Source organism: Cupressus sempervirens, chromosome 9, assembly GCF_028749045.1.
Source record: "Cupressus sempervirens isolate cs-2001-9-10 chromosome 9, ASM2874904v1, whole genome shotgun sequence".
Classification (NCBI taxonomy): Eukaryota; Viridiplantae; Streptophyta; class Pinopsida; order Cupressales; family Cupressaceae; genus Cupressus; species Cupressus sempervirens.
In genome coordinates this window covers 752,812,779-752,832,801 of record NC_143126.1, presented here as the reverse complement: position 1 = coordinate 752,832,801, position 20,023 = coordinate 752,812,779, and the positions used below count along the sequence as shown (strand labels likewise).

General features: G+C 38.4%; 2 protein-coding genes across 6 annotated transcripts in view; both read right to left on the bottom strand.

Annotated features, from left to right (window-relative positions):
• LOC149540869 (zinc finger CCCH domain-containing protein 12-like) overlaps window positions 1–20,023 on the bottom strand; it is an 82,705-nt gene that overhangs the window by 27,616 nt on the left and 35,066 nt on the right. The gene's annotated exons all lie outside the window — the stretch shown is intronic.
• On the bottom strand, window positions 1,631–18,859 carry LOC149540870 (uncharacterized). Its single transcript, XM_089800301.1, has 9 exons — window positions 18,566–18,859; window positions 18,059–18,301; window positions 17,811–17,870; window positions 4,124–4,314; window positions 3,680–3,978; window positions 3,140–3,537; window positions 2,811–3,034; window positions 2,513–2,700; window positions 1,631–2,416 (listed from the first exon to the last, which is right to left on the bottom strand). The coding sequence occupies exons 1-9, from the start codon at window positions 18,857–18,859 to the stop codon at window positions 1,803–1,805; spliced, it is 2,511 nt and encodes an 836-aa protein (XP_089656427.1). The 3' UTR covers window positions 1,631–1,802.

Genomic DNA, 20,023 nt, shown 5'->3' with positions numbered 1-20,023 from the left:
GCTAAAAGATTCCAACCCTGTTAGGAGCTGCTTCAACCATGTTAGGAGCTGATAAGAAGTCAATTGAGTCCACTGTCCAAATTGCTTCAGAATTGTTTTCACTAAACAATTCAGGATAACATATCCAAAAATGAACTGACTAATTCAGCAACTTATCTTGCCAATACAGCTCCTGTGAAGTTCTCAACACATCATCAATATCATCCTTTGCCCTGATCTCATCAAGCTCGCATCCAAAGTTCCCATATATTCACAATTTCACAATGAGACGCACTATCACACTTCCAACCAAGGGAAACATCTTTCCTTTATACCGAGTCCTAAAACAATTAACTGAGTCATCCTTTAGGCTTCCTCAGTGTACAATGAGTAATATAGGACCATCATAATATATTATAATTAAGTTCCACATGCTACAATCCATATTACATCAATTACATAACACAGTCGGCCTGACAGTGAACATATGACACGTTTCACTTCAGCAACAGAATGATAAACCAATTCTACTACCTCAAACACATAACCACGAATGTCTCTGACCAAAATCGAAGCCAGCTGAACAAACTTTAACCTCGCCAAAAAGATACAGCTCAAACATCAGCATATAGCTTCATGTACACTGACCTACAACCAATCTTTCCTAAATCTGTTGTAACTAATCAAATCCTCATTCTTTCCAAGCCCACTTAGACATATCCTAATATACTATGCTAATCCCGCTGAACATAACTCTACATTCTTTGACCATGCTAAACAAAACTCTTTTTGCAACTCTGATTGTTCCATCTAGAAAGCTAATATCTTGACATCAATGACAAACCAAGTCATAGATGCAAAACATAAGCACTTAATCATCTCTCCAAACATGCTAACAATCTCTCTTTTAGGAGTATCATCACCATTCATGCTAACAACATCTCCCTTCGACATTGATGGCAACATATGATGAAAAACATCAGTGTCAAAAATACCAAAAGCATATTTCTTCCTCATTTGATTTCTCCAACATACAATACTCCCCACATACATCAACATGCAATGATGGTACTCTCCCCCACTCATGCTACTCTCACCCATAGATGAATAAGGTTTTTCATGTATTACTCTCCCCCATTGACATCAATGACAAAGGTGTCATTATGTCAATTCTCAAAGTTGAATCATATCTAAAACAATCTGAAACAGCTCACCAAGTGCCAAAAGACATTGTTAAACAATACTCAAGAGTTCTCAAAATATCTTTGTCCAAGGAAGCATCACCAAGCATGCAGTCCAGATGTAAAAATAAGCTTTGAATATATTGGACTAGTGAAATACTGCATTAACTACTTTGAAAAAGTTTGGGGCATAACCCTGAGCATGCAGTCCAGATGTAAGAATAAGCTTTGAATATATTGGACTAATGCAATCCAAGCATGCCTCTCAAGCATAGTTGGAAAACTCGCCAAATGCAAAAACTCGCCAAGCCCCCCAAAAGTTTAATCGGGAAAAACTCGGCGATTTAAAAAAAAAACTCGGGAAAAACTCGGGAACCTAAAAAACCGCTGAAATTTAATTAAAAATACATTTATTTTGCAAAATTTAATGAGAAGATGCATCTAATAAGTTAATTAAAGACAATACAAAAGAAAGAAACAAAGTTTAGATATATATAAATGCATAATGCATACAAAATTGCATTCTCATGCAGAATGCTCATGGTAGGAAGCAAAATAGTAAATTACTAAATAGTTTCAATCTGTCAAACTAGAAGTAAATACTAAAAGTCTAAATACATCAATACAATGTGACAATGCCAATCACATCTTCCTCTTTCCACTTGCACTAGCAGGAAAGCGAGGGGGTCTAGTCCTAGAAGAAGTGCCCCGCACTGGGATAGGGCGTGAGCTGCGTGACTGTGAACTCTGTGGCTGTGCCCCCTCGCTCGACGTCCCTACTGACTGGCTCGGCGTCCTGGAAGAGGATGCATCTCCTCCTAATGGTAATGTCTGATCCTCGCCTGAATCATCATCATCCTCGTCCTCATCCTCAATGTCATCCATAGTGAACTGAAAATCAGTGTCAACCTCCCCCTCCATGGCCTGCCTCTCCAAATCAGCGATCTCATCTGGTGTAAACAATGGACTTGGCTCCTGTGCTGTCCAATCAGAATAAGGATCTATCTCATCTAGATCAAGCGGACCAGGTAGTTCTAAGAGTTGTGACTTTTTTATGCGCAACTTAAGATTATAGTGCACATAAACAAGGTCATTAAGCCGTTTTTGAGTCATTCTGTTTCTTTTCTTTGTATGAATGGACTCAAATAAGCTCCAATTGCGCTCACAATGGGATGAGCTACAAGGTTGGGATAGGACTCTGAGAGCAAATTTCCTTAAATTGGGGGTATTGCCACCCCAACTTGCCCACCAAGCATCTGCAAAACAAAATTTAAAAAGTTATAAAGCAATAAAAAACAAAATTAGAAGCACAACTTATCAATTAGCAAAAGTTTTAATGTTTGACGCTTTACCTGGTGCTTGAGTAGATCTTGCTCTCTTTGCTAGCATAGAAGAGAACAAAGGACCCCTTGATTCCACATAGATTTGTTGTTCGGTCACAATAAGGTCTCTCTCCTCTTCACTTGATATCATTCTCTCAATGCATTTAGAGAGACCTTCCATGACCTCTCCATTAGGATCTGAGTAGGAATCATCAGCCCTAAAACAAATAGAAAATGATATCAAGTCTTACTACACAACCTTAAAAAGTAAAGTAAAATAAAGACTTATTAAAATCCCAACTTCAAGGACAATCAATTATCATAATACCTGAATTTGGGATTGAGGAAGTAGCCTGCTGCATGAATAGGTTGGTGGAGCATATTGTTCCATCTCCTATCAATTATTTCCCAAATGGGGTCAAATCTGAGACTGTCCCCGTGATAGTAACTTCTAACAGCCTCTTTCGCCCTATCCATGGCCTCATAAAGACCTCCCATTGGGGATTGCTGCCCATCACATGTGCGCAAGACTAGAACCAGGGGCAGAGACATCTACATTTGAAATTTGAAAAATACAAATTAGTTAATAACATAGTAAGTTATGAATTGAAAATGAAACTTGAATAAACTAAAAGTCTAAAAATATAATGAAGTTACCTCCACAATCTCCTTAGCCTTTGCAAAAAAGCTATCATCAAAGACTATTCGTGCCACAGCTTCTCCTTCGGGCTTCTTTGAGTAAGGTGAAGCAACCCAATCAGCACACACAAACATTTGCTTCAAAGCCAATATGTGGTCAAGAATACTTTGCAACGTCAAGAAGACCGTTGCAAACCTTGTCATAGCAGGTCTCATCAAATCTTTGCCTTTAGTGGCTTTTCTCATCAAACTGAGAACCCATGGGTGATTATAGATATATTTCATGACTCGCCTAGCATCTTCCACAACTGGACTCACCCAATCAAGTTTTCCTATGTCCTCCAAAAGAAGGTCAAGGACATGTGCTGCACAAGGTGACCAAAAAAGTGTGGGATGCCTCTCTTGGAGGATTCTACCTAAAAGATTAGCAAAAAATCAATAATCAGTAACAAACTTTCCATATTTAGTATTTACAAATTACATCAAATCTAAATTGAATAATACCATAGCATTACATTCATGATTCATATTGATTCAAATATAAAAAATTAAATCTACCTGCTGCCACATATGCTGCTGCATTATCTGTGATTATTTGCACCACATTCTCTATTCCCACCTCCATGACAACATTCTCCAACATTAAAGCCAATGTGGCTGCATTTTTCACTTTGTTGGAGGCATCGACAGATTTCCAAAACACCACATCATCTTTGCAAGCAATCAAGAAGTTAATAATGGTTCTACTTCTTCCATCTGTCCACCCATCAGATAAAATGGTGCAGCCATACTTCTTCCACTCTTTCTTTTGGTCTTCTATCAACAATCTTGCCCTACCAACCGCTTTGTCAAGCAACCTACAAAATTTAAGTGTAATATTAAATAAAAATTAAGTGTTAGTAAAAAATTAGGAAATAAGTTATAACAATTAAGATTTAAAATATAACAATGAACTAAAGTGAATCTCAATTATTTACAATTACTAAATAGTAAAATACTAACCTTCCACTCATATCCTTGCGATTAGGCGGCTTGTACCCTTTGCCTGATATTGTCATTGCATTCACCATATTGACCCAATAGGGACTATTAGCGGCATTCATTGAGATATTGTTGAAAAACCAAAAATCAGCTGCTGCAATATCAGTTTGCTCATGCACCTCCTTAAACCATGCAGTGCCCTCTAATGATGGCTGTGCTCCAGGTGTGTTCCTGGGCACAAAATAACCACCTCTCCCTGATGGGGATCTAGATGGTGATGATGAAGAAGTAGGAGATGTAGAAGAAGTGGAACCGGTAAAAGAGAAATTTTGTTTGCGGATCCGTGGGCCACGAAGAGATCCGGGTATGTTCTCAAGTGCTTCTTCTTCCTCTTGCATATCAAAAGGAGCTCCTTCAGATTCAGCTATGGCTGCCCTCATAGCTATTTTTGCCCTCTCCCTATTCAATTTTTTCTCTTCAGCAGCTGCAAGTAGGGCATGGATGAATCTTTTTTCTTCATCAGTTACCTTGAGACAAGGATTTGAGTCATGTTTCTTTATGCCTGCAAGGTGGTATTTGAGGCGGTTTATGCCTCCAGAAATAATTCTCTCACAGGGAATGCATATCACCTTCCCAATATCATTTGGATTTGGAGCTTCATAGGCATACCGCCATGCCTTATCTCTTGCATTTTTAGGTCGAGTGCCTATATATCCAGATGGGCATGGTGTTTGTGGCCACTCTTCTTGTGGGTTTGTCATTTTTTTAATGGTTGACCGTTGCCCTACACATAAATATATAGAGAAATGAATAAACAAAGTTAGAACTTAGAAGCTAGGGTTTCAAATGATTCAAACTTCAAACTTGAACCATATCCTTAGCAAACAACAAACTTCAACCATATCCTTAGAAGCTAGGGTTTCAAATGATTCAAAATGATTTTAAATGATTTGAAAACATTTACAAAAAACAACAAAAACAAAAGAACATTTGTTATAAAACTATAAAAAGTTTTCAAACTATGATAAGATGAACATACCTGGAAAGAAATTTGTCTTCTAAAATCGGTTAGAATCCTCTACAATCCACTCAAATCCGCCTTGAATCACTTGCAATCAGCCAAGAATGCCTCCAAACCTTCTTCTCTTCACTCCTCAAGGTTCTAAACAATGCAAATACAAGAAAGAATGAGAAAAAACACACTCACTGCCGCTTAAATCCTCACAGGCCGCGTTCACCAGTAAACCGCGAGTTTTTAGGAAAAACTCGCCGAGTTTTTGCCGACTACTCGCCGATTACTCGGCGAGTTTTTACCAGTTTGCCGAGTTTTTAAATCGGCGAGTTAACTGGTTAAAAACTCGCCGAGCTAGGAAACTCGGCGAGTTTTCCATCTATGCTCTCAAGTACTCAAAGGTATCCTTAGCCAAAGGTTTAGTAAATATATTTGTTATTTGTTCCTTTGTGCTAACATACTCCAATCTGATTTCTTCTTTGCTACCTTCTCTCTTAAAAAGTGATACTTTATTGCAATGTGCTTAGTCTTTGAATGTAACACTTGATTCTTTGACATATTAATTGTACTCATATTATCACAATGAATGATAATATGTTCTTAAAATTCGATACCAATGTCTTGCAACATCTGCATCCATATAATCTGATTATAGTTGTTTGTTGTTGCAACATACTCTACTTTTGTTGTAGATTGTGATGTGCAATTTTGTTTCTTGCTCAGCCATGAAATCAATCTTCCTAAGAATGTTCCACCACTTGTACTTTTCCTGTCATCTACATTTCCTACCCAATCTGCATCAGTGTATGCACATAACCTAAAGTCGTGTGATCTGCCATACCATAATCCATAATCTGATGTTCCTTTCAAATATATAAATATCCTTTTTACTGTTGTCAAGTGTCTCTCTTTAGGATCTGCCTAGAATCTTGCCACACTTCCAATAGTAGCTATATTTGGTCTTGTATGAGTCAAATATTGCAATCCTTCTATCATAAATCTGTATCTTGTTTATATTGCACTTGGAGACTTGTCCTTGATAATTTGCACGACTGGTTAACACCAATCCAAATCTTCTCAACAAATCCTTAAGATATTTAGCTTTTGATATGAAAATGTCATCTTTACTCTAAATTATTTGTAATCCCAAGAAATATTTCATCTCACCAATCATACTCATCTCAAATTCATTTTTCATTGTTCCAAAAATTTCTCACTGGCTTCGTCATTTCCTTCAAAAACAATGTCATCAACAAATTCTACAATAATCAATAATCCATCTTCATTCTTCCTTAAGTACATGTTATTGTCTGCATTACCTTTCTTGAATCCCAAATTCTGCAAATGTTTATCCTATCTTGCATAAAAAGCTCTAGGTGTTTGCTTCAGTCAATGCAATGCTTTCTTCAATCTACAAACCATGTCTTTGTCTTTTGTCAATGGAAAACCATCAGGTTGTTCAATGTAAACCTCTTCCTCAAGTTCTCCATTAAGAAAAGTTGACTTAACATCCATCTGATAAACCTTAAAATCCTTGTTAGCTGCATATTTAAAAAACATTCTTATTGCTTCAAATCTAGCATTAGGGGCAAAAGTTTCCTCAAAACCAATTCCTTCTTGTTGTGAATAACCTTTGCATACTAACCTTGTTTTGTTTCTTACCACTTCGCCTTGCTCATTCATATTGTTCCTTAATAACCACTTTGTGTCACTAATGTTGTTGCCTTTAGGCCTAGGGACCAATTCCCATGTCTTATTCTTTTTAATTTACTCAAGTTCTTTCATAGCCTTTACCCAAAATTCATCCTTACAAGCTTCATTTGCAATCTTAGGTTCAACTTGAGATATTAAACATAATTCTTTAGTCACTATATTCCTTGTCATCACTCCCTTGTTTGCACTTCCAATGATTTGATTCATAGTCTAATTCCTTCCAATATACTTATAGTCTAATTCCTTCCAATATACTTAGGTGTTCTTTGTTTTGTTCTTACTTCTACTCTAGGTTCTTCTCTTGGTTTTTTTGCCTACAAGTCATTATCAGTCTCATAAACTAGTTCCTGCTCAACATTCTAATTGTTAGGCCTTTGATTAGTATCTTCATCTAAATCATAATCAAGTATTATTTTTTGAATTCTAAACTTCTCATCAACTTTCACATTAGCACTTTCAACAATGGTTCTCAATCTTTGATTAGAACATCTATATGTCTTGCTCTTTAAAGAATATTCAAGAAACAGACCTTCATCACTTCTAAGACAAACTTGCCAATATCATCTTCCCTTTTGATAAACACTTAGTTCCAAAGATTCTATAGTATTTCAGAGTAAGTGTATGTCCAAACCATAGTTAATAGGGGGTCTTACCAGTACCTTGCCTAATTTGTACCATGTTCATTGTGTACACTGTGGTGTTTATTGCTTCTCTCCAAAAGGTATGTACCACATTAATCTCAAACATCATAGCTATAGCTGTCTCACAAACTGATTTGTTTCTCTAAACTGCTATCCCATTCTGTTGTAGTGTCCTAGGGGCTGATAGTTGTCTTTTAATTCCATTATCCTCACAAAAGATGTTAAATTTATTTGAAATGAATTCTCCTCCTCTATCTGATCTTAAACATATTATCTTCAATCCTCATTCATTCTCTACTCTATTCTTGAATGACTTCAGACTTCTCAAAAGCTTCATACTTCTTTCTAAGAAATGCTACCCACATCATTCTTGTAAAATCATCAATGAAAAGCATAAAGTACCTTTTACCATAGAATGCTCTAGATCTTGTAGAACCACTCAAATTTGTGTGCACAATCTCCAACTTTATTGATGTAGTAAATACCTTGCTTGAAATGAACTCTTCTTTTGTTTTTTCATAACACGTTCCTTGACAACCATGTTAGAAGGTTTCACAATCTTAGGCAATTCTCTTACTGCATGTGTAGTACTTACCTTCACATCTTTACAATGTTGTCAAAGTTAATGTGACAAAATCTCTTATGCCATAACCAACTATCATCAACTTTTGCAACTAAACATGTCAATTCAGTAGGATTCAATTGAAAAACGTTACCTCTAGTTCTTGTACCTATTCCAATCAATTTACCATTTTTGTCTTTGGTCACACCAGCCTATTCACTAAATTGCAACTAATATCCCTTACCAATGATTTGTCCAACAGTCAAAATATTATTTTTCAATCCATCAACAAAATAGACATCCTCAATGTTGGTTTTCCCATCAAGAGTAATTGATCCTTTTACCTTAATGAGACAAAGTGCATTGTTTCCACCTCTAACTACTCCTCCATCATACCTGTTAACCTCAACAAATTTATTCATATCTCCTGTCATATGATGAGAGCATCCAGTCTATAATCTGTTAGCATGAATGTTGATGATATTCCTATAGGGGAGTATCCTAGCATTGTTGGAGCACTATAGAGATTGATAGCATGACTGTTTGTTGCATTCATGACTATATTTGTCATTGATGTCAACATATTGAGAAGATTGGCAGAGTAGCAAACAAAGATCAAGATTGTACGGATCGAGGATTGAAGATGAGATCAAGCGCACTTGGGGACATGATCTACAAAGTGTCCTGATTTAGTGGTTAAGAGTGCATGCAAAAAGTCGAAGACTAGTAGCAATTATTTGAGATTTACAGAAGACAATTTGTAAACAGAGTTCTTGAGAAGTAGTTTATGGTGATTAGATTATATCTCCTAAACAGAGAGAGAATCTGGTTCAGCACAGCTAGACAGAGGAAGAAGACATCCTGATGATGATGTCAACCAGTGCACGAAGTCCGATGTCACATGTGTGAGAAGTTGTATATATTGTGAGCTGACGGTATTATGGAATTACAAAAAGATGTAATGTAGCAGATTATCTTAATGAGGCCCTATTGTAATTGTAATTGGGAAAGCCTCAAGGCCGACTCAATGAATTATTTTGAGGACTCGATATAAAAGGAAATTTATTTTCCTTATGATGAAGTATGGAATGAATGTAAGTGTAAGTTGATCAAGTGTTTTGTGAATGTGAAGTATAATGCAAGCGATCAAAGGGATTATTGTGATGCGAGTTTGCCGATCTAGTATTGAGATCTGAGAAGTGTTTGGTGTGGAAAAGGCATGGTGAGAGAACAAAGCAAGGGTTGAGTTGTTGAGATCAACTATATTTTCTATTATTTTGAGAGGAATAATTTAGAGGCTAGTTGGCCAATAAGTTCAATAGTCTTGCCCCTAAAGCTATTTAGACAATGGGTCCTATTGCCTCCTACAACTCCTAACAAGGTTGGAATCTCCTCACAGGGATTCAAAGTCTCCTAACAGGGATTGATATGTATTGAATGTAATTCATTGGCTTCTAACAAAGTCCATCCTCTTACAAGGAACTTATATATTAGTACATCATTTTGTGGGTACTATCCCTACTGGGGTTTCCCCTCTGATCAAGGGTTTCCCAACATATCTAGTGTTATTATTACAATAATAGATAAGACGTCTATTATTAGTTAATGGTTATCTTGTAAATATCTTTAGCTTTAGTTTGCTTTCGTTTTTTGCTTTCTCTGGAATAGAATGTTTCTATTCTTTACGATCGTTTCCTAAGGAAACATCGTCTCTTTTTTTTGTATAAATTGACCTTTCGGTCTCTGTTATTAATAAGCAAGTATTTACCAATTACCTCGTAATATGGTATCAGAGCTAAATACTTAAATTTTTTCGGAAAAATTTATAATTTCTTCTTGAAATTATTTGTTTAAATTTTTCCAAAATTATTTCAGCTAATTTCTCCAAAACCCACCTAGGGTTTTTCTGCTTGGAGAAATTCCCGAATTACGGGTCTACAAATCGCGTGGAAATCGTGGCCATTTTTTGAAGACTCGCGTTTTTGGGGTGAAAATCTGTATGTTTCTGTATCAAATCTTCATGCTCTTAGCCGTCTCAGTCTATCATCGTGCTCTAGGAAGCAGATTCGACCATTTTTCATCAAGAAATCTGAAGTTTTTTCAAGTTTTTTTCAGCTAGGGCCGTTTTTTTTCGAAACCCTAATTTTTGGGGTCGAAAAAAATTTGTTTGAAAATTCTTGGTGGGTTTTTCGAGAGCTCAACTGGGTTGTTGTCTGTTTTTTCTGGATGCCTCGATTTTTGTGCCTCGATTTTCGAGCCAGCGGATTCAAAAAATGACAGCAGATTCCTTCTGGGTTTTTCGAGCTCTCTTCTGGGTCATTCTCTGATTCTTCTGGGTCTTCCATATTTTTGCCTCGAAGAACATGCCTTCACAGATTTTCACAATTTTTCATTGAAAAACGTGCCATGGCATCTCTGACAAATATTCTGCTCGAGCATAATTCCAAATTCAATGGTCACAATTATGGAACCTGGAAGCAACGCATCATTGCAATCTTCGAATATCGAAACACTGATCAACTTGTTCTAGGTGTTACGCAGCGTCCGACTTCTCCAGGTCCTGATCAAGATACATGGGATCTGAATAATCGAGAGGCAGTAATGCTTCTCAAACTATCCGTAGCTGATGACCAGCTTTCTCAGATTCCATCCGGCAAGACAGCGGCCGAAATCTGGACACATCTAAAAGGTCTTCATGAGACTTCCGACAAGAGCATAGCCTTCTTTCTGAAAAACACTCTATTTTCTATTGTCATGGATGAGCGCACCTCGCTCCAGGCACACCTGAATCGGATTCAGGAAATCCGTGATCAGTTACTTGCCATCGGTCGCAAGATGGAGGAAGAGGATATTGTCGTAATCACTCTTCGGAGTTTACCAAATTCCTATGAGCATTTTATCGAGACTCTCAACATCACATCTACTGGTGTTGATCTAAAGTTCACTGATCTCTAAACCCTGCTACTTCAGCAAGATCGGTGGAAACAACAGTTCGGTAGCAGCTCCAGTTCCACCTCCACTAAGCAAGCCTTTGCTGCGAAATCCTTTCAGAAGGATAAGGGCAAGTTTCAGCAACCATCTCAGCAGAAGTCTTCTGCTCCAGCATCCGATGGTACCAAAAAGAAGAACATTCAATGCAACTATTACCACAAGTATGGTCACATGAAGGTTGCATGTCGGAAACGCTTAGCTGCCCAGTCTAAGCAATCAGGTTTGCAACCCAAAGCGAACAGTGCAGAGCACACTGAGCAGGCGAAATCTGCCTTTTATGCATGCCTTCATGGCTAAAAGACCCGCAGATCATGTACAATCATCTGCCTAGTACATTGATTCAAGTGCCTCTCGACATTTCACTCACCGCAGAGACTGGTTTACTGACTACCAGCCTTATTCAGATTCTGTTATCTTTGGTGGTGGAGAAGAGTACACGGTTGTTGGTAAAGGCAACATTCAAATTCAGTCTGTTGGGAGGAAGCTCATATTCCTTGATGTGTACTACGTTCCAGGGATGGAACTAAATCTACTCTCGGTCAGTCAGTTGTTGCGACATTCTCCACACTTGGCAATCACCTTCAGTTCACATCAGTGCACCATCAATGATCGGGCGACTAAGTCTACTATTGCAGTTGGTCTTGAGGATCATGGTCTTTTCAGACTTACTGATTCTAGTGATTCTCAGGACTTAGCTATGGCTGCTCGGCGATCTTCCATCAGCACACTTTGGCATCAGCGATATGGGCACTTAAATGTGCATTATCTCTCACAACTTGCTCGGGATGAGCTTGTTCTTGGTTTGCCAGAGATTCAAACCCAACACCTTGGAGTTTGTGACGCATGTCAGGCTGGGAAGCAACATCGCACACCTTTCCCCAGTGGCGATTCTTGGCGAGCTTCTCAAGTACTTCAGCTTGTTCATGCTGATATCTGCGGCCCTATGGCCACTCCTTCTGTTCTTGGGTACAGGTATTTTCTATTGTTTGTAGATGATTTCAGTAGAAAAATGTGGGTGTATTTCCTTAAAAAGAAATCCGATGCATTTATTGTATTTCAGAAGTTTAAACCCTTAGTTGAAAAAGAGTCTGGGAAATCTATTATTACTCTTAGATCAGACAATGGGGGGGAATTTTGTTCTAATGTTTTCTCCAGCTTCTTGGATACACATGGCATCCAACGCCAGTTCACCACACCCCACACGCCACAACAGAACAGTGTAGTTGAACGTCGGAACAGGACAATCACCGAGATGGCTCGTTCCATGCTCGAACACAGACATGTTCCGAAGCATTTTTGGGCAGAAGCTGTTAACACTGCAGTTTATCTGTTGAACCGGTCACCCACAGTGGCGGTCAAAGGTAAAACTCCGGAAGAGGCCTGGTCAGGTCGCAAGCCCAGAATCAGTCACCTGAAGGTTTTTGGCTCTCTTGCTTTTGTTTGGATCCCTGATGCTTCACGCACCAAGTTGGATGCCAAGAGTCAGAAACTGATGCTTGCTAGATATAGCAGTCTTCACAAAGCCTACCGCCTTATTGATGTTGAGACATCTCGTCTCATATACAGCCGCGATGTAGTCTTTGATGAGCAGCGAGGACCATTCATGCTTGTTTCTCCTGTTCCTGATCCAGCAGACCAGCCTATGCAGGTTCATGATTTGGGAGTTCGGCTTCCATTAGGTCCACCTGATGGGAGGGCTCCAGTAGCTCCTACAGCTCCAGTCCTGCCAGTGATACCTGTACAGTCACCTCTGGCTTCTCCTGCAGGATCACCTCGTTTTGAAGATGTTTCACCTGAGTTTAATCCAGATTCTTCTGATCAAGATCCTGCTGATCAAGCATCTCCTACTACTACTGTTGGTCATTCTCCTCTCCGGCCTAAGTGGTGGACTAAGACACTTGCTGATCTTCATGATGATGAGCTCATTGATGGGAGAACTACTCGAAAAAAGAGCAAAACTATAGATTCTGTTAACTTTGCTCTTATGGCCAACATTCACAGTGTGTTTAAACCTCAAACATATTCCGAGACTAAAGGAATTCCAGAGTGGGAACAGGCCATGCAATCTGAACACCAGAGCCTGCTGAAGAACAACACTTGGGTCCTTTCTGATCTTCCCCCAGGGAAGAAACCCATTAGCTACAAATGGGTCTACAAAATCAAATACAAATCAGATGGTACTTTGGATAAGTACAAAGCTCGTTTAGTGGCAAAGGGCTTTTCTCAGCGTCAGGGCATTGATTATGAGGAGACCTTTGCTCCTACTACAAAGATGAGCACCATCAGATTAGTCTTAGCCATGGCAGCACAGTTTGGCTGGAAAGTCCATCAGATGGACGTAAAGAGTGCTTTCTTGAATGGTGATCTCCATGAAGAGGTCTACATGACGCAGCCTCCTGGTTTCAAAGTTGCTGGTAAAGACCATCAGGTTCTCAGATTGGTAAAAGCTCTCTATGGTTTGAAGCAGGCCCCTCGGGCATGGTACATCAAGATTGATACGTACCTCAATGATCAAGGCTTCAAGAGGAGTTCTTCAGACTCAAATCTGTACATCAAGACTACTGACAGTGACATCATCCTTCTGGTTATCTATGTGGATGATCTGATCATCACTGGCAGTTCGGCATCTTTGATTCAGGAAATCAAACAACACTTATGCCAGTCTTTTGATATGACTGACCTTGGGCTCATGCATTATTGCTTAGGTGTTGAAGTTTGGCAACAGTCTTCTGGTATATTCATCTCTCAGTCCAAATATGCCAGAGCCTTGTTAGACAAATTCCGAATGCAGGATTGCAAACCTACATCTACACCTATGGAGAAAGGTCTCAAGTTATCAGCCAAGTCTGATTCTCCTTCCGTTGATGATACTACGTATAGGCAACTAGTAGGCAGCCTCATCTACCTATCTGCTACTAGGCCTGATATCAGCTTCGTAGTCAACTATATTTCACGCTTTATGACAGCTCCTAAGGCTGATCATTGGATGGCAGCAAAGCGTGTGCTTCGTTATGTGAAGGGCACTTCTGATTATGGACTTCTGTATTCTCGGAGTTCTAATCCTAAACTCAGTGGGTTCACAGATTCAGATTGGGCAGGCTCTGTTGATGATAAAAAGTCAACATCTGGATATGTGTTCAGTTTGGGATCCGGTGCAGTCACATGGACCAGCAAGAAGCAGCAGGCAGTTTCTCTCTCTTCTACAGAGGCTGAATATAGAGGGACTGTTAAGGCAGGATGTGAAGCTGTCTAGCTTCGTCGGATGCTTGGGGATATGCAGATGTCACCAGCAGGACCAACTACTCTGTTTGTTGATAACGAAGGCGTTATCAAGTTAGCACGGAATCCAGTCTTCCATGAACGAACCAAGCATGTGGATGTTCATTGTCATTACATACGACAGCTGGTTGAAGACGGGACTATAGATCTGCAGTATGTTCCTACCTCAGATCAGACTGCAGACATTCTCACCAAGCCTCTTGGTCCTGATAAGTTTGTCAAATTCAGAGGACAGCTTGGTGTGTTAGATAGATTAACCATTAAGGGAGGGTATTACAATAATAGATAAGACGTCTATTATTAGTTAATGGTTATCTTGTAAATATCTTTAGCTTTAGTTTGTTTTTGTTTTTTGCTTTCTCTGGAATAGAATGTTTCTATTCTTTACAATCGTTTCCTAAAGAAACATCGTCTCTTCCTTTTGTATAAATTGACCTTTCGATCTCTGTTATTAATAAGCAAGTATTTACCAATTACCTCGTAATAGTTATTGTGTATGTGTATCTTCTTATGGTTGTTTTTTTATATTGATCATATGTTTGAGAGTTAATAAGGATTTGCCTAGAATGCAGACTGCCTTTAGCATGCTGAGTGTTCGTCCTTCCATATCAAGGAGTGCAAGTCCTAGTGGAGATTATGCTAACAACAGTAAATCAAGATCTGAAGAAGACAGAAAGATTGAAGAAGGAATTGCCTTGAGAGAAGAGAATTGGATGGTAAAAAAATCTTTAAATGTTGGACTTGTAATAAATTTGGTCATTATGCTTGTAAATGTCCTAAAAGAGTTAAGAAGTACAAAAATAATTTCACCTCTAGAAAGCCCAGAGAATGTTTGTATGCAAATGATGATGATAAATCAAATGAAAGAGTTCAGAGTGAGTGATGATGAGTTAAGATTTGTTGCTATAAAAGAAGAAAATCCTAAAAAAGAAGTTAGAGAGGAAAAAGCCCTAGTGTCACAAGTTGAGAAGAAAGTTGATTGGATCATAGAGAGTGGTTGCTCACATCATATGACTAGTGATATGAATAAATTTGTTAAGTTCAACAATTGTGATGAAGGAGTTGTTAGAGTTGGAAGCAATGCGGCTTGTCATATTAAGGGAATAGATTCTATTACTCTTGATGGTAAAACTAACATAGATGATGTTTATTTTTTTGATGGATTGAAACATAATATTCTAAGTGTTGGGTAGTCGGTTGACAAGGGATATCAATTACAGTTCATAGAAAAGACATGCATCATCAAGGATAAGAATGGTAAGATGATTGGCACTGGCACAAGATCCAAAGGTAATTTTTTTCAGCTGAATCATACAGAGATGACATAATTGGTTGCTAAAGTTGATAATAGTTGATTGTAGCATAAAAGGTTGTCATATAAATTTTGATAATATTGTCAAAGCAAGTAGAACATTTGCTAACAGAGATTTACCTAAAATTGTAAAACCTAATAACGTTGTGTGCAAGGACTGTGCAATGGCTAAGCAAAAGAAAAGCTTTTGTCCTAGCAAAAAGTTTACTACAACAGCAAAGTTGGAGATTGTTCACACAAATTTAAGTGGTCCTACAAAGACAAGAGGATTCTACAGTGAAAGATACTTTATGAATCTTGTTGACGACTTTACTAGGATGATGTGAGTAGCATTTCATAAGGAAAAATTTGAAGCATTTGAGAAGTAAAATCGTTAAGGATTCTTGATAGTTGGTTTTGAACAATGTCTTTATACACGAGTTGGTTGAAGATATTAAATAGCAGATTAACATTAATGATGCATTTGTCATTGATGTCAATGAAGAGAGTTCACGAAAAACATCTCCTAAGAATGGGAGACAATTATGAAGAAAAGATTGATGTCAATGGGGGAAAGTACATGAGAAAGACAAGCATATAGAATGGGGAAATATATCAATGGGGGAGCAGCAGCTGACGAAGAATTGTTCCTAAGAAATTTATATTTGGTTAATGAAGAGGATTTGAAAAGATGAGAGCGGCAACAGAAGAGTTGTATTCTTGAAATTTAGATGTTTTTCATCTATGTTGCCATCAATGCCAAAGGGGGAGATTGTTACCATGAATGTTGATGATATCACTATGGGGGAGTTTCCTATCATTACTGGAATACTAGAGAAATTGATAGCATGACTATATGTTGCATTCATGACTATATTTGTCATTGATATCAACATACTAAGAAGATTGGTAAAGTAGTAGACAAAGATCGAGATCATACAGATCAAGGATTGAAGATGACATCAAGTGCAGTTGGGGACATGTTCTACAGAGTGTCCTAATTCAATGGTGTTGAGTTGTCATTTTGCATGATGCTTAACAGCAGAAATCCTTTCGCATCTCTCTCTTGAAAAGCCGATCAATGACTAACTCCAAGGTTTCGGATGGTTGTTTTTCAACCTATTGGGTAGCTCAATTGAAGATAAATGTGTATGTTCACAAGGAAGCCTTTATTGCTACTAACCAATCTGCACAACCCTGCTGAAAATGTAAACACAAAGGAAGTTATATTTTTGTATTTTTGTTTTATGATAAATGCAATTTATCAATGCAACTATATGAATTCCTATTTTAACCAAGTGTTTTGAAAAGCAAAAAACAAAGATAGAGTAACAAGAGATTTTAAGCAAATTACTGAAAGGGAAATTCCTAATGGACATAAGTCAAAGTAACAAACACGTTTGCAAATTAAATTATCAAAAGGATCTTGGTAGGAAACTGATGAAATTAGGAGCAGCGCTTCCTCAACTCCGCTGATGCAATTGTCGATGGGAACTTCAATAATAATCAAAAGATGTTTCATGTTTCATCAAATCGCAAGGCCACAAAAACTGTGCTCACCCAAGACAAGACGCTATGCAAGAACAAAAAGATGATCCTTTATCCAATTCGTCACAACAATGGAATTCGTTAACACAAGGCAAACACCAAAACTAAAAGATCGCACAATCACAACAACGCAATAAAATCATTAGCTCCATTATTATTCATGAAAATGCATTCACAAAAATAACAGACTCCGGCAAAAATAAATACACTCAAAATGAGAGCACCAATAGCATGTATTATTGTATCAAAATAATAGCTTAAGGTACATATTACATCTATGTATTTAAAATCAATTCTCTACTCTTTTTATGTTAGGAGTGAGAGCTCTTCTAATGCAAACTGATGCTAAATAACTAATAAAATAAAGTTAATTATATACAAACTGACCCTCTAAATGGTGCTAAGTAGGTCCCCACCCTTGTTTACATCAATTAAAGGGTGCATGAACATTTACATGACTTAAAACAATAAAAGAAAAAGAAGATAAGAAGATAGAAGCCATGACATGATCTAGGAGTCATTGAGAGCTATAAAAATGGAAGCTAGGCCTTCTCTAGGTGTCTCTAGGAGTTGAAGAGCCGTCAAAATGCATTTCCGATGCATGGAATGCTCTAAAATAGCAATTGGTAGTTAATTCTTGGCGCACTACTTCTTCAAAACTGTCAGCAGACCTCTGAAAAGCGCACCTTCAAATAGTGCACCTTCGCACGTGCACATCTTGGTGACAAGACCTAAAAAACCAAAAAAAATTCTAAGTGTCAAAACTGAATTTCCAGCATCTGGGTATTCTTCCCCTTCATACCCAAATGGTGTTTCGATGTTTGCTTTTGAACTTCTCTAGTACTTCCACCACTTTGTTAGCCTCTAGTAAATCCAATGAATCATAATTATTTGTAACTACTTGTCAGTAATTGCTTACTTCTATTCTTGTATCCATAAAATCCTCAAGCTTGGTATCTAGTTGCAACAATACTTCTTCAGTTTTAAATGTTTGCCTTACATCATCTTTTGACGAAACATTTTCAAATGTATCCCTGAACTGTTTGACTACAGTTTGTACCGAGGAAAGCTTGGTCTTTGACTCATCTTCAAAAATCTCAAGACTAGTGGCGTTGTAGTATTTATCCACTTCCAAAAATTTCTCTTGAGCTTTATTCTTAATCTGTTGAATATCATGCAACTCCTCTATAACTTTATTCCACAGAGATATCTTTTCTATCCAATCATCTAATTTATCCAACTCTTCTGCTAAGTATATCTCCATCAACATCCAGTACCTTTGCCCTTTTATAGATCTGAGTGCTTATGAATCATTTGCCCGGGTACACACTTCATCCATTAGCCCAAAATTTTGGTTAATAATGGAAACCAATTTGTCAGTGTTAGTTTGGATGTTGTGCAACAGGTTCAAATTGCCTTGTATTACTTGCACTCCCCTTTCCTCAAAATTGTGAACCCATTTCTGACATGCGTCCAAAAATGAATCCATTAGTGGCCCTGCCTCCCTCTTTTCCAACACAGCTTCAAGAGCGATTTCAGGATTAGCAAAATCTATCGGCCCTACCACCTCGTTTAGGTACCCTCTCAACAAATCATTTTGCTTTTGCAGCATTATTAGCTCTAACTCATCTCTCTCCAAGTGTAAAAACACTTGCTGGAGGCCTATAGTAATCAAGACCTTTGTCATATCCACAATGGGCTTTCCCAATATGACCTTCATCTAGTAATCTTTTGGAGTCAATTCTTCAGTGTCGGCATGAGGAGGCAGAATGGCGATATGTGCTAGAGGGTCTTGATCTTGATTCTTCATTATGGAGGCAAGCGTTCTAGCATCACCCTTAGGTGGCTCAGGCTTCTTCATCACTTTTATTAATTTTGTCATACCCTCCTCTTCTGTCAGTTCCATCTGCCTCTTTTGTCTGATCATAACCTCCTTCTTCAACCATGACGGTGTAGTCCCCATTGGTGACATGTATTGTGCTGAAGTTGGTTCTGAAGCAGGCTCCTTTCCCTTATTACTCCTCTCTGAAGTTGTCTCGTGTCAAGGAAGATCTTAGAGAGAGCCTATGTGTTATGTTGGGCTAAAGACCTAGCCTCTGTATCCAGAGGAACTTGTTGCCTTTCTTCTGTTATCCGTCCCTCTTCAGATACTTCATTGGCATGTAACTATACATATTCTCCTTCCTCTATATTTTGACTTTGTTTCTACTTTAATCATCGGAGGTGGAGCTACTGATCCTTTATCTACTACCATTGTTATGTCCTATGCTAGTGGAGGAGGAACGCCGGCTGGTCCTTGAGGTAGAGGAGATAATTGATTCTTATCCTCTCCTAATTACTCATTCCTAGGAGTGTCCCTTATTTTCTCACTTGCCATCTTGGTGCCTACAGGCATAAAATCAAAATCCGAGAAGTCAAAAATATCTACTCCCTCACCTTCCATTTTTGCTACCCATTTTTGTTGTTCATCTTCTGAGGTTTCAACCTGGATAGGCTCCCTATGGACAAATGAAGGTGTTTGAGTTGAGCTTTTTCTCCTCTCTTCTTCGCCCGCAATAGCCAAGCGAGTCCTTTTATTTAAAGGGGCAAACTCAATTTGTTCCCCTTCTTCCTCGTCTTCCACCTCTGCAATAGTTTCTGGCACCTATGGAGAGGGAGTGCTCCTCTTCTTTAGTCTTCTCCTTTTTACTCCTACCATCGTCATTTCTGTTCGGGCTCTCTTAGGCACCGACTAGGAGGCTTCTTCCTCTAAGGCTTGAGGTGGTGGGACTCCTTGCTCTTCTGGTTGCACCTGCTGTTGTTCCTGTTGTGCTTGTTCCAACTCTTGTCGGGCTTGTGCTTCCTTGGCAGCTAGTTCTGCTTGGGCCTCGACCACTTGCTTTCT

Bases quoted from the DNA above. Each gene is read 5' to 3' on its own strand.
- LOC149540870 (XM_089800301.1), bottom strand. From the start codon at position 18,859: ATGAAGGTCATATTGGGAAAGCCCATTGTGGATATGACAAAGGTCTTG. The intron at 17,871-18,058 runs GTAAGCAATTAC...TTGGTTTTTTAG, and splicing joins TTATGGATACAAGAATAGAA to GTCTTGTCACCAAGATGTGC. The intron at 2,417-2,512 runs GTAAAGCGTCAA...TTTGTTTTGCAG, and splicing joins AAGATCTACTCAAGCACCAG to ATGCTTGGTGGGCAAGTTGG.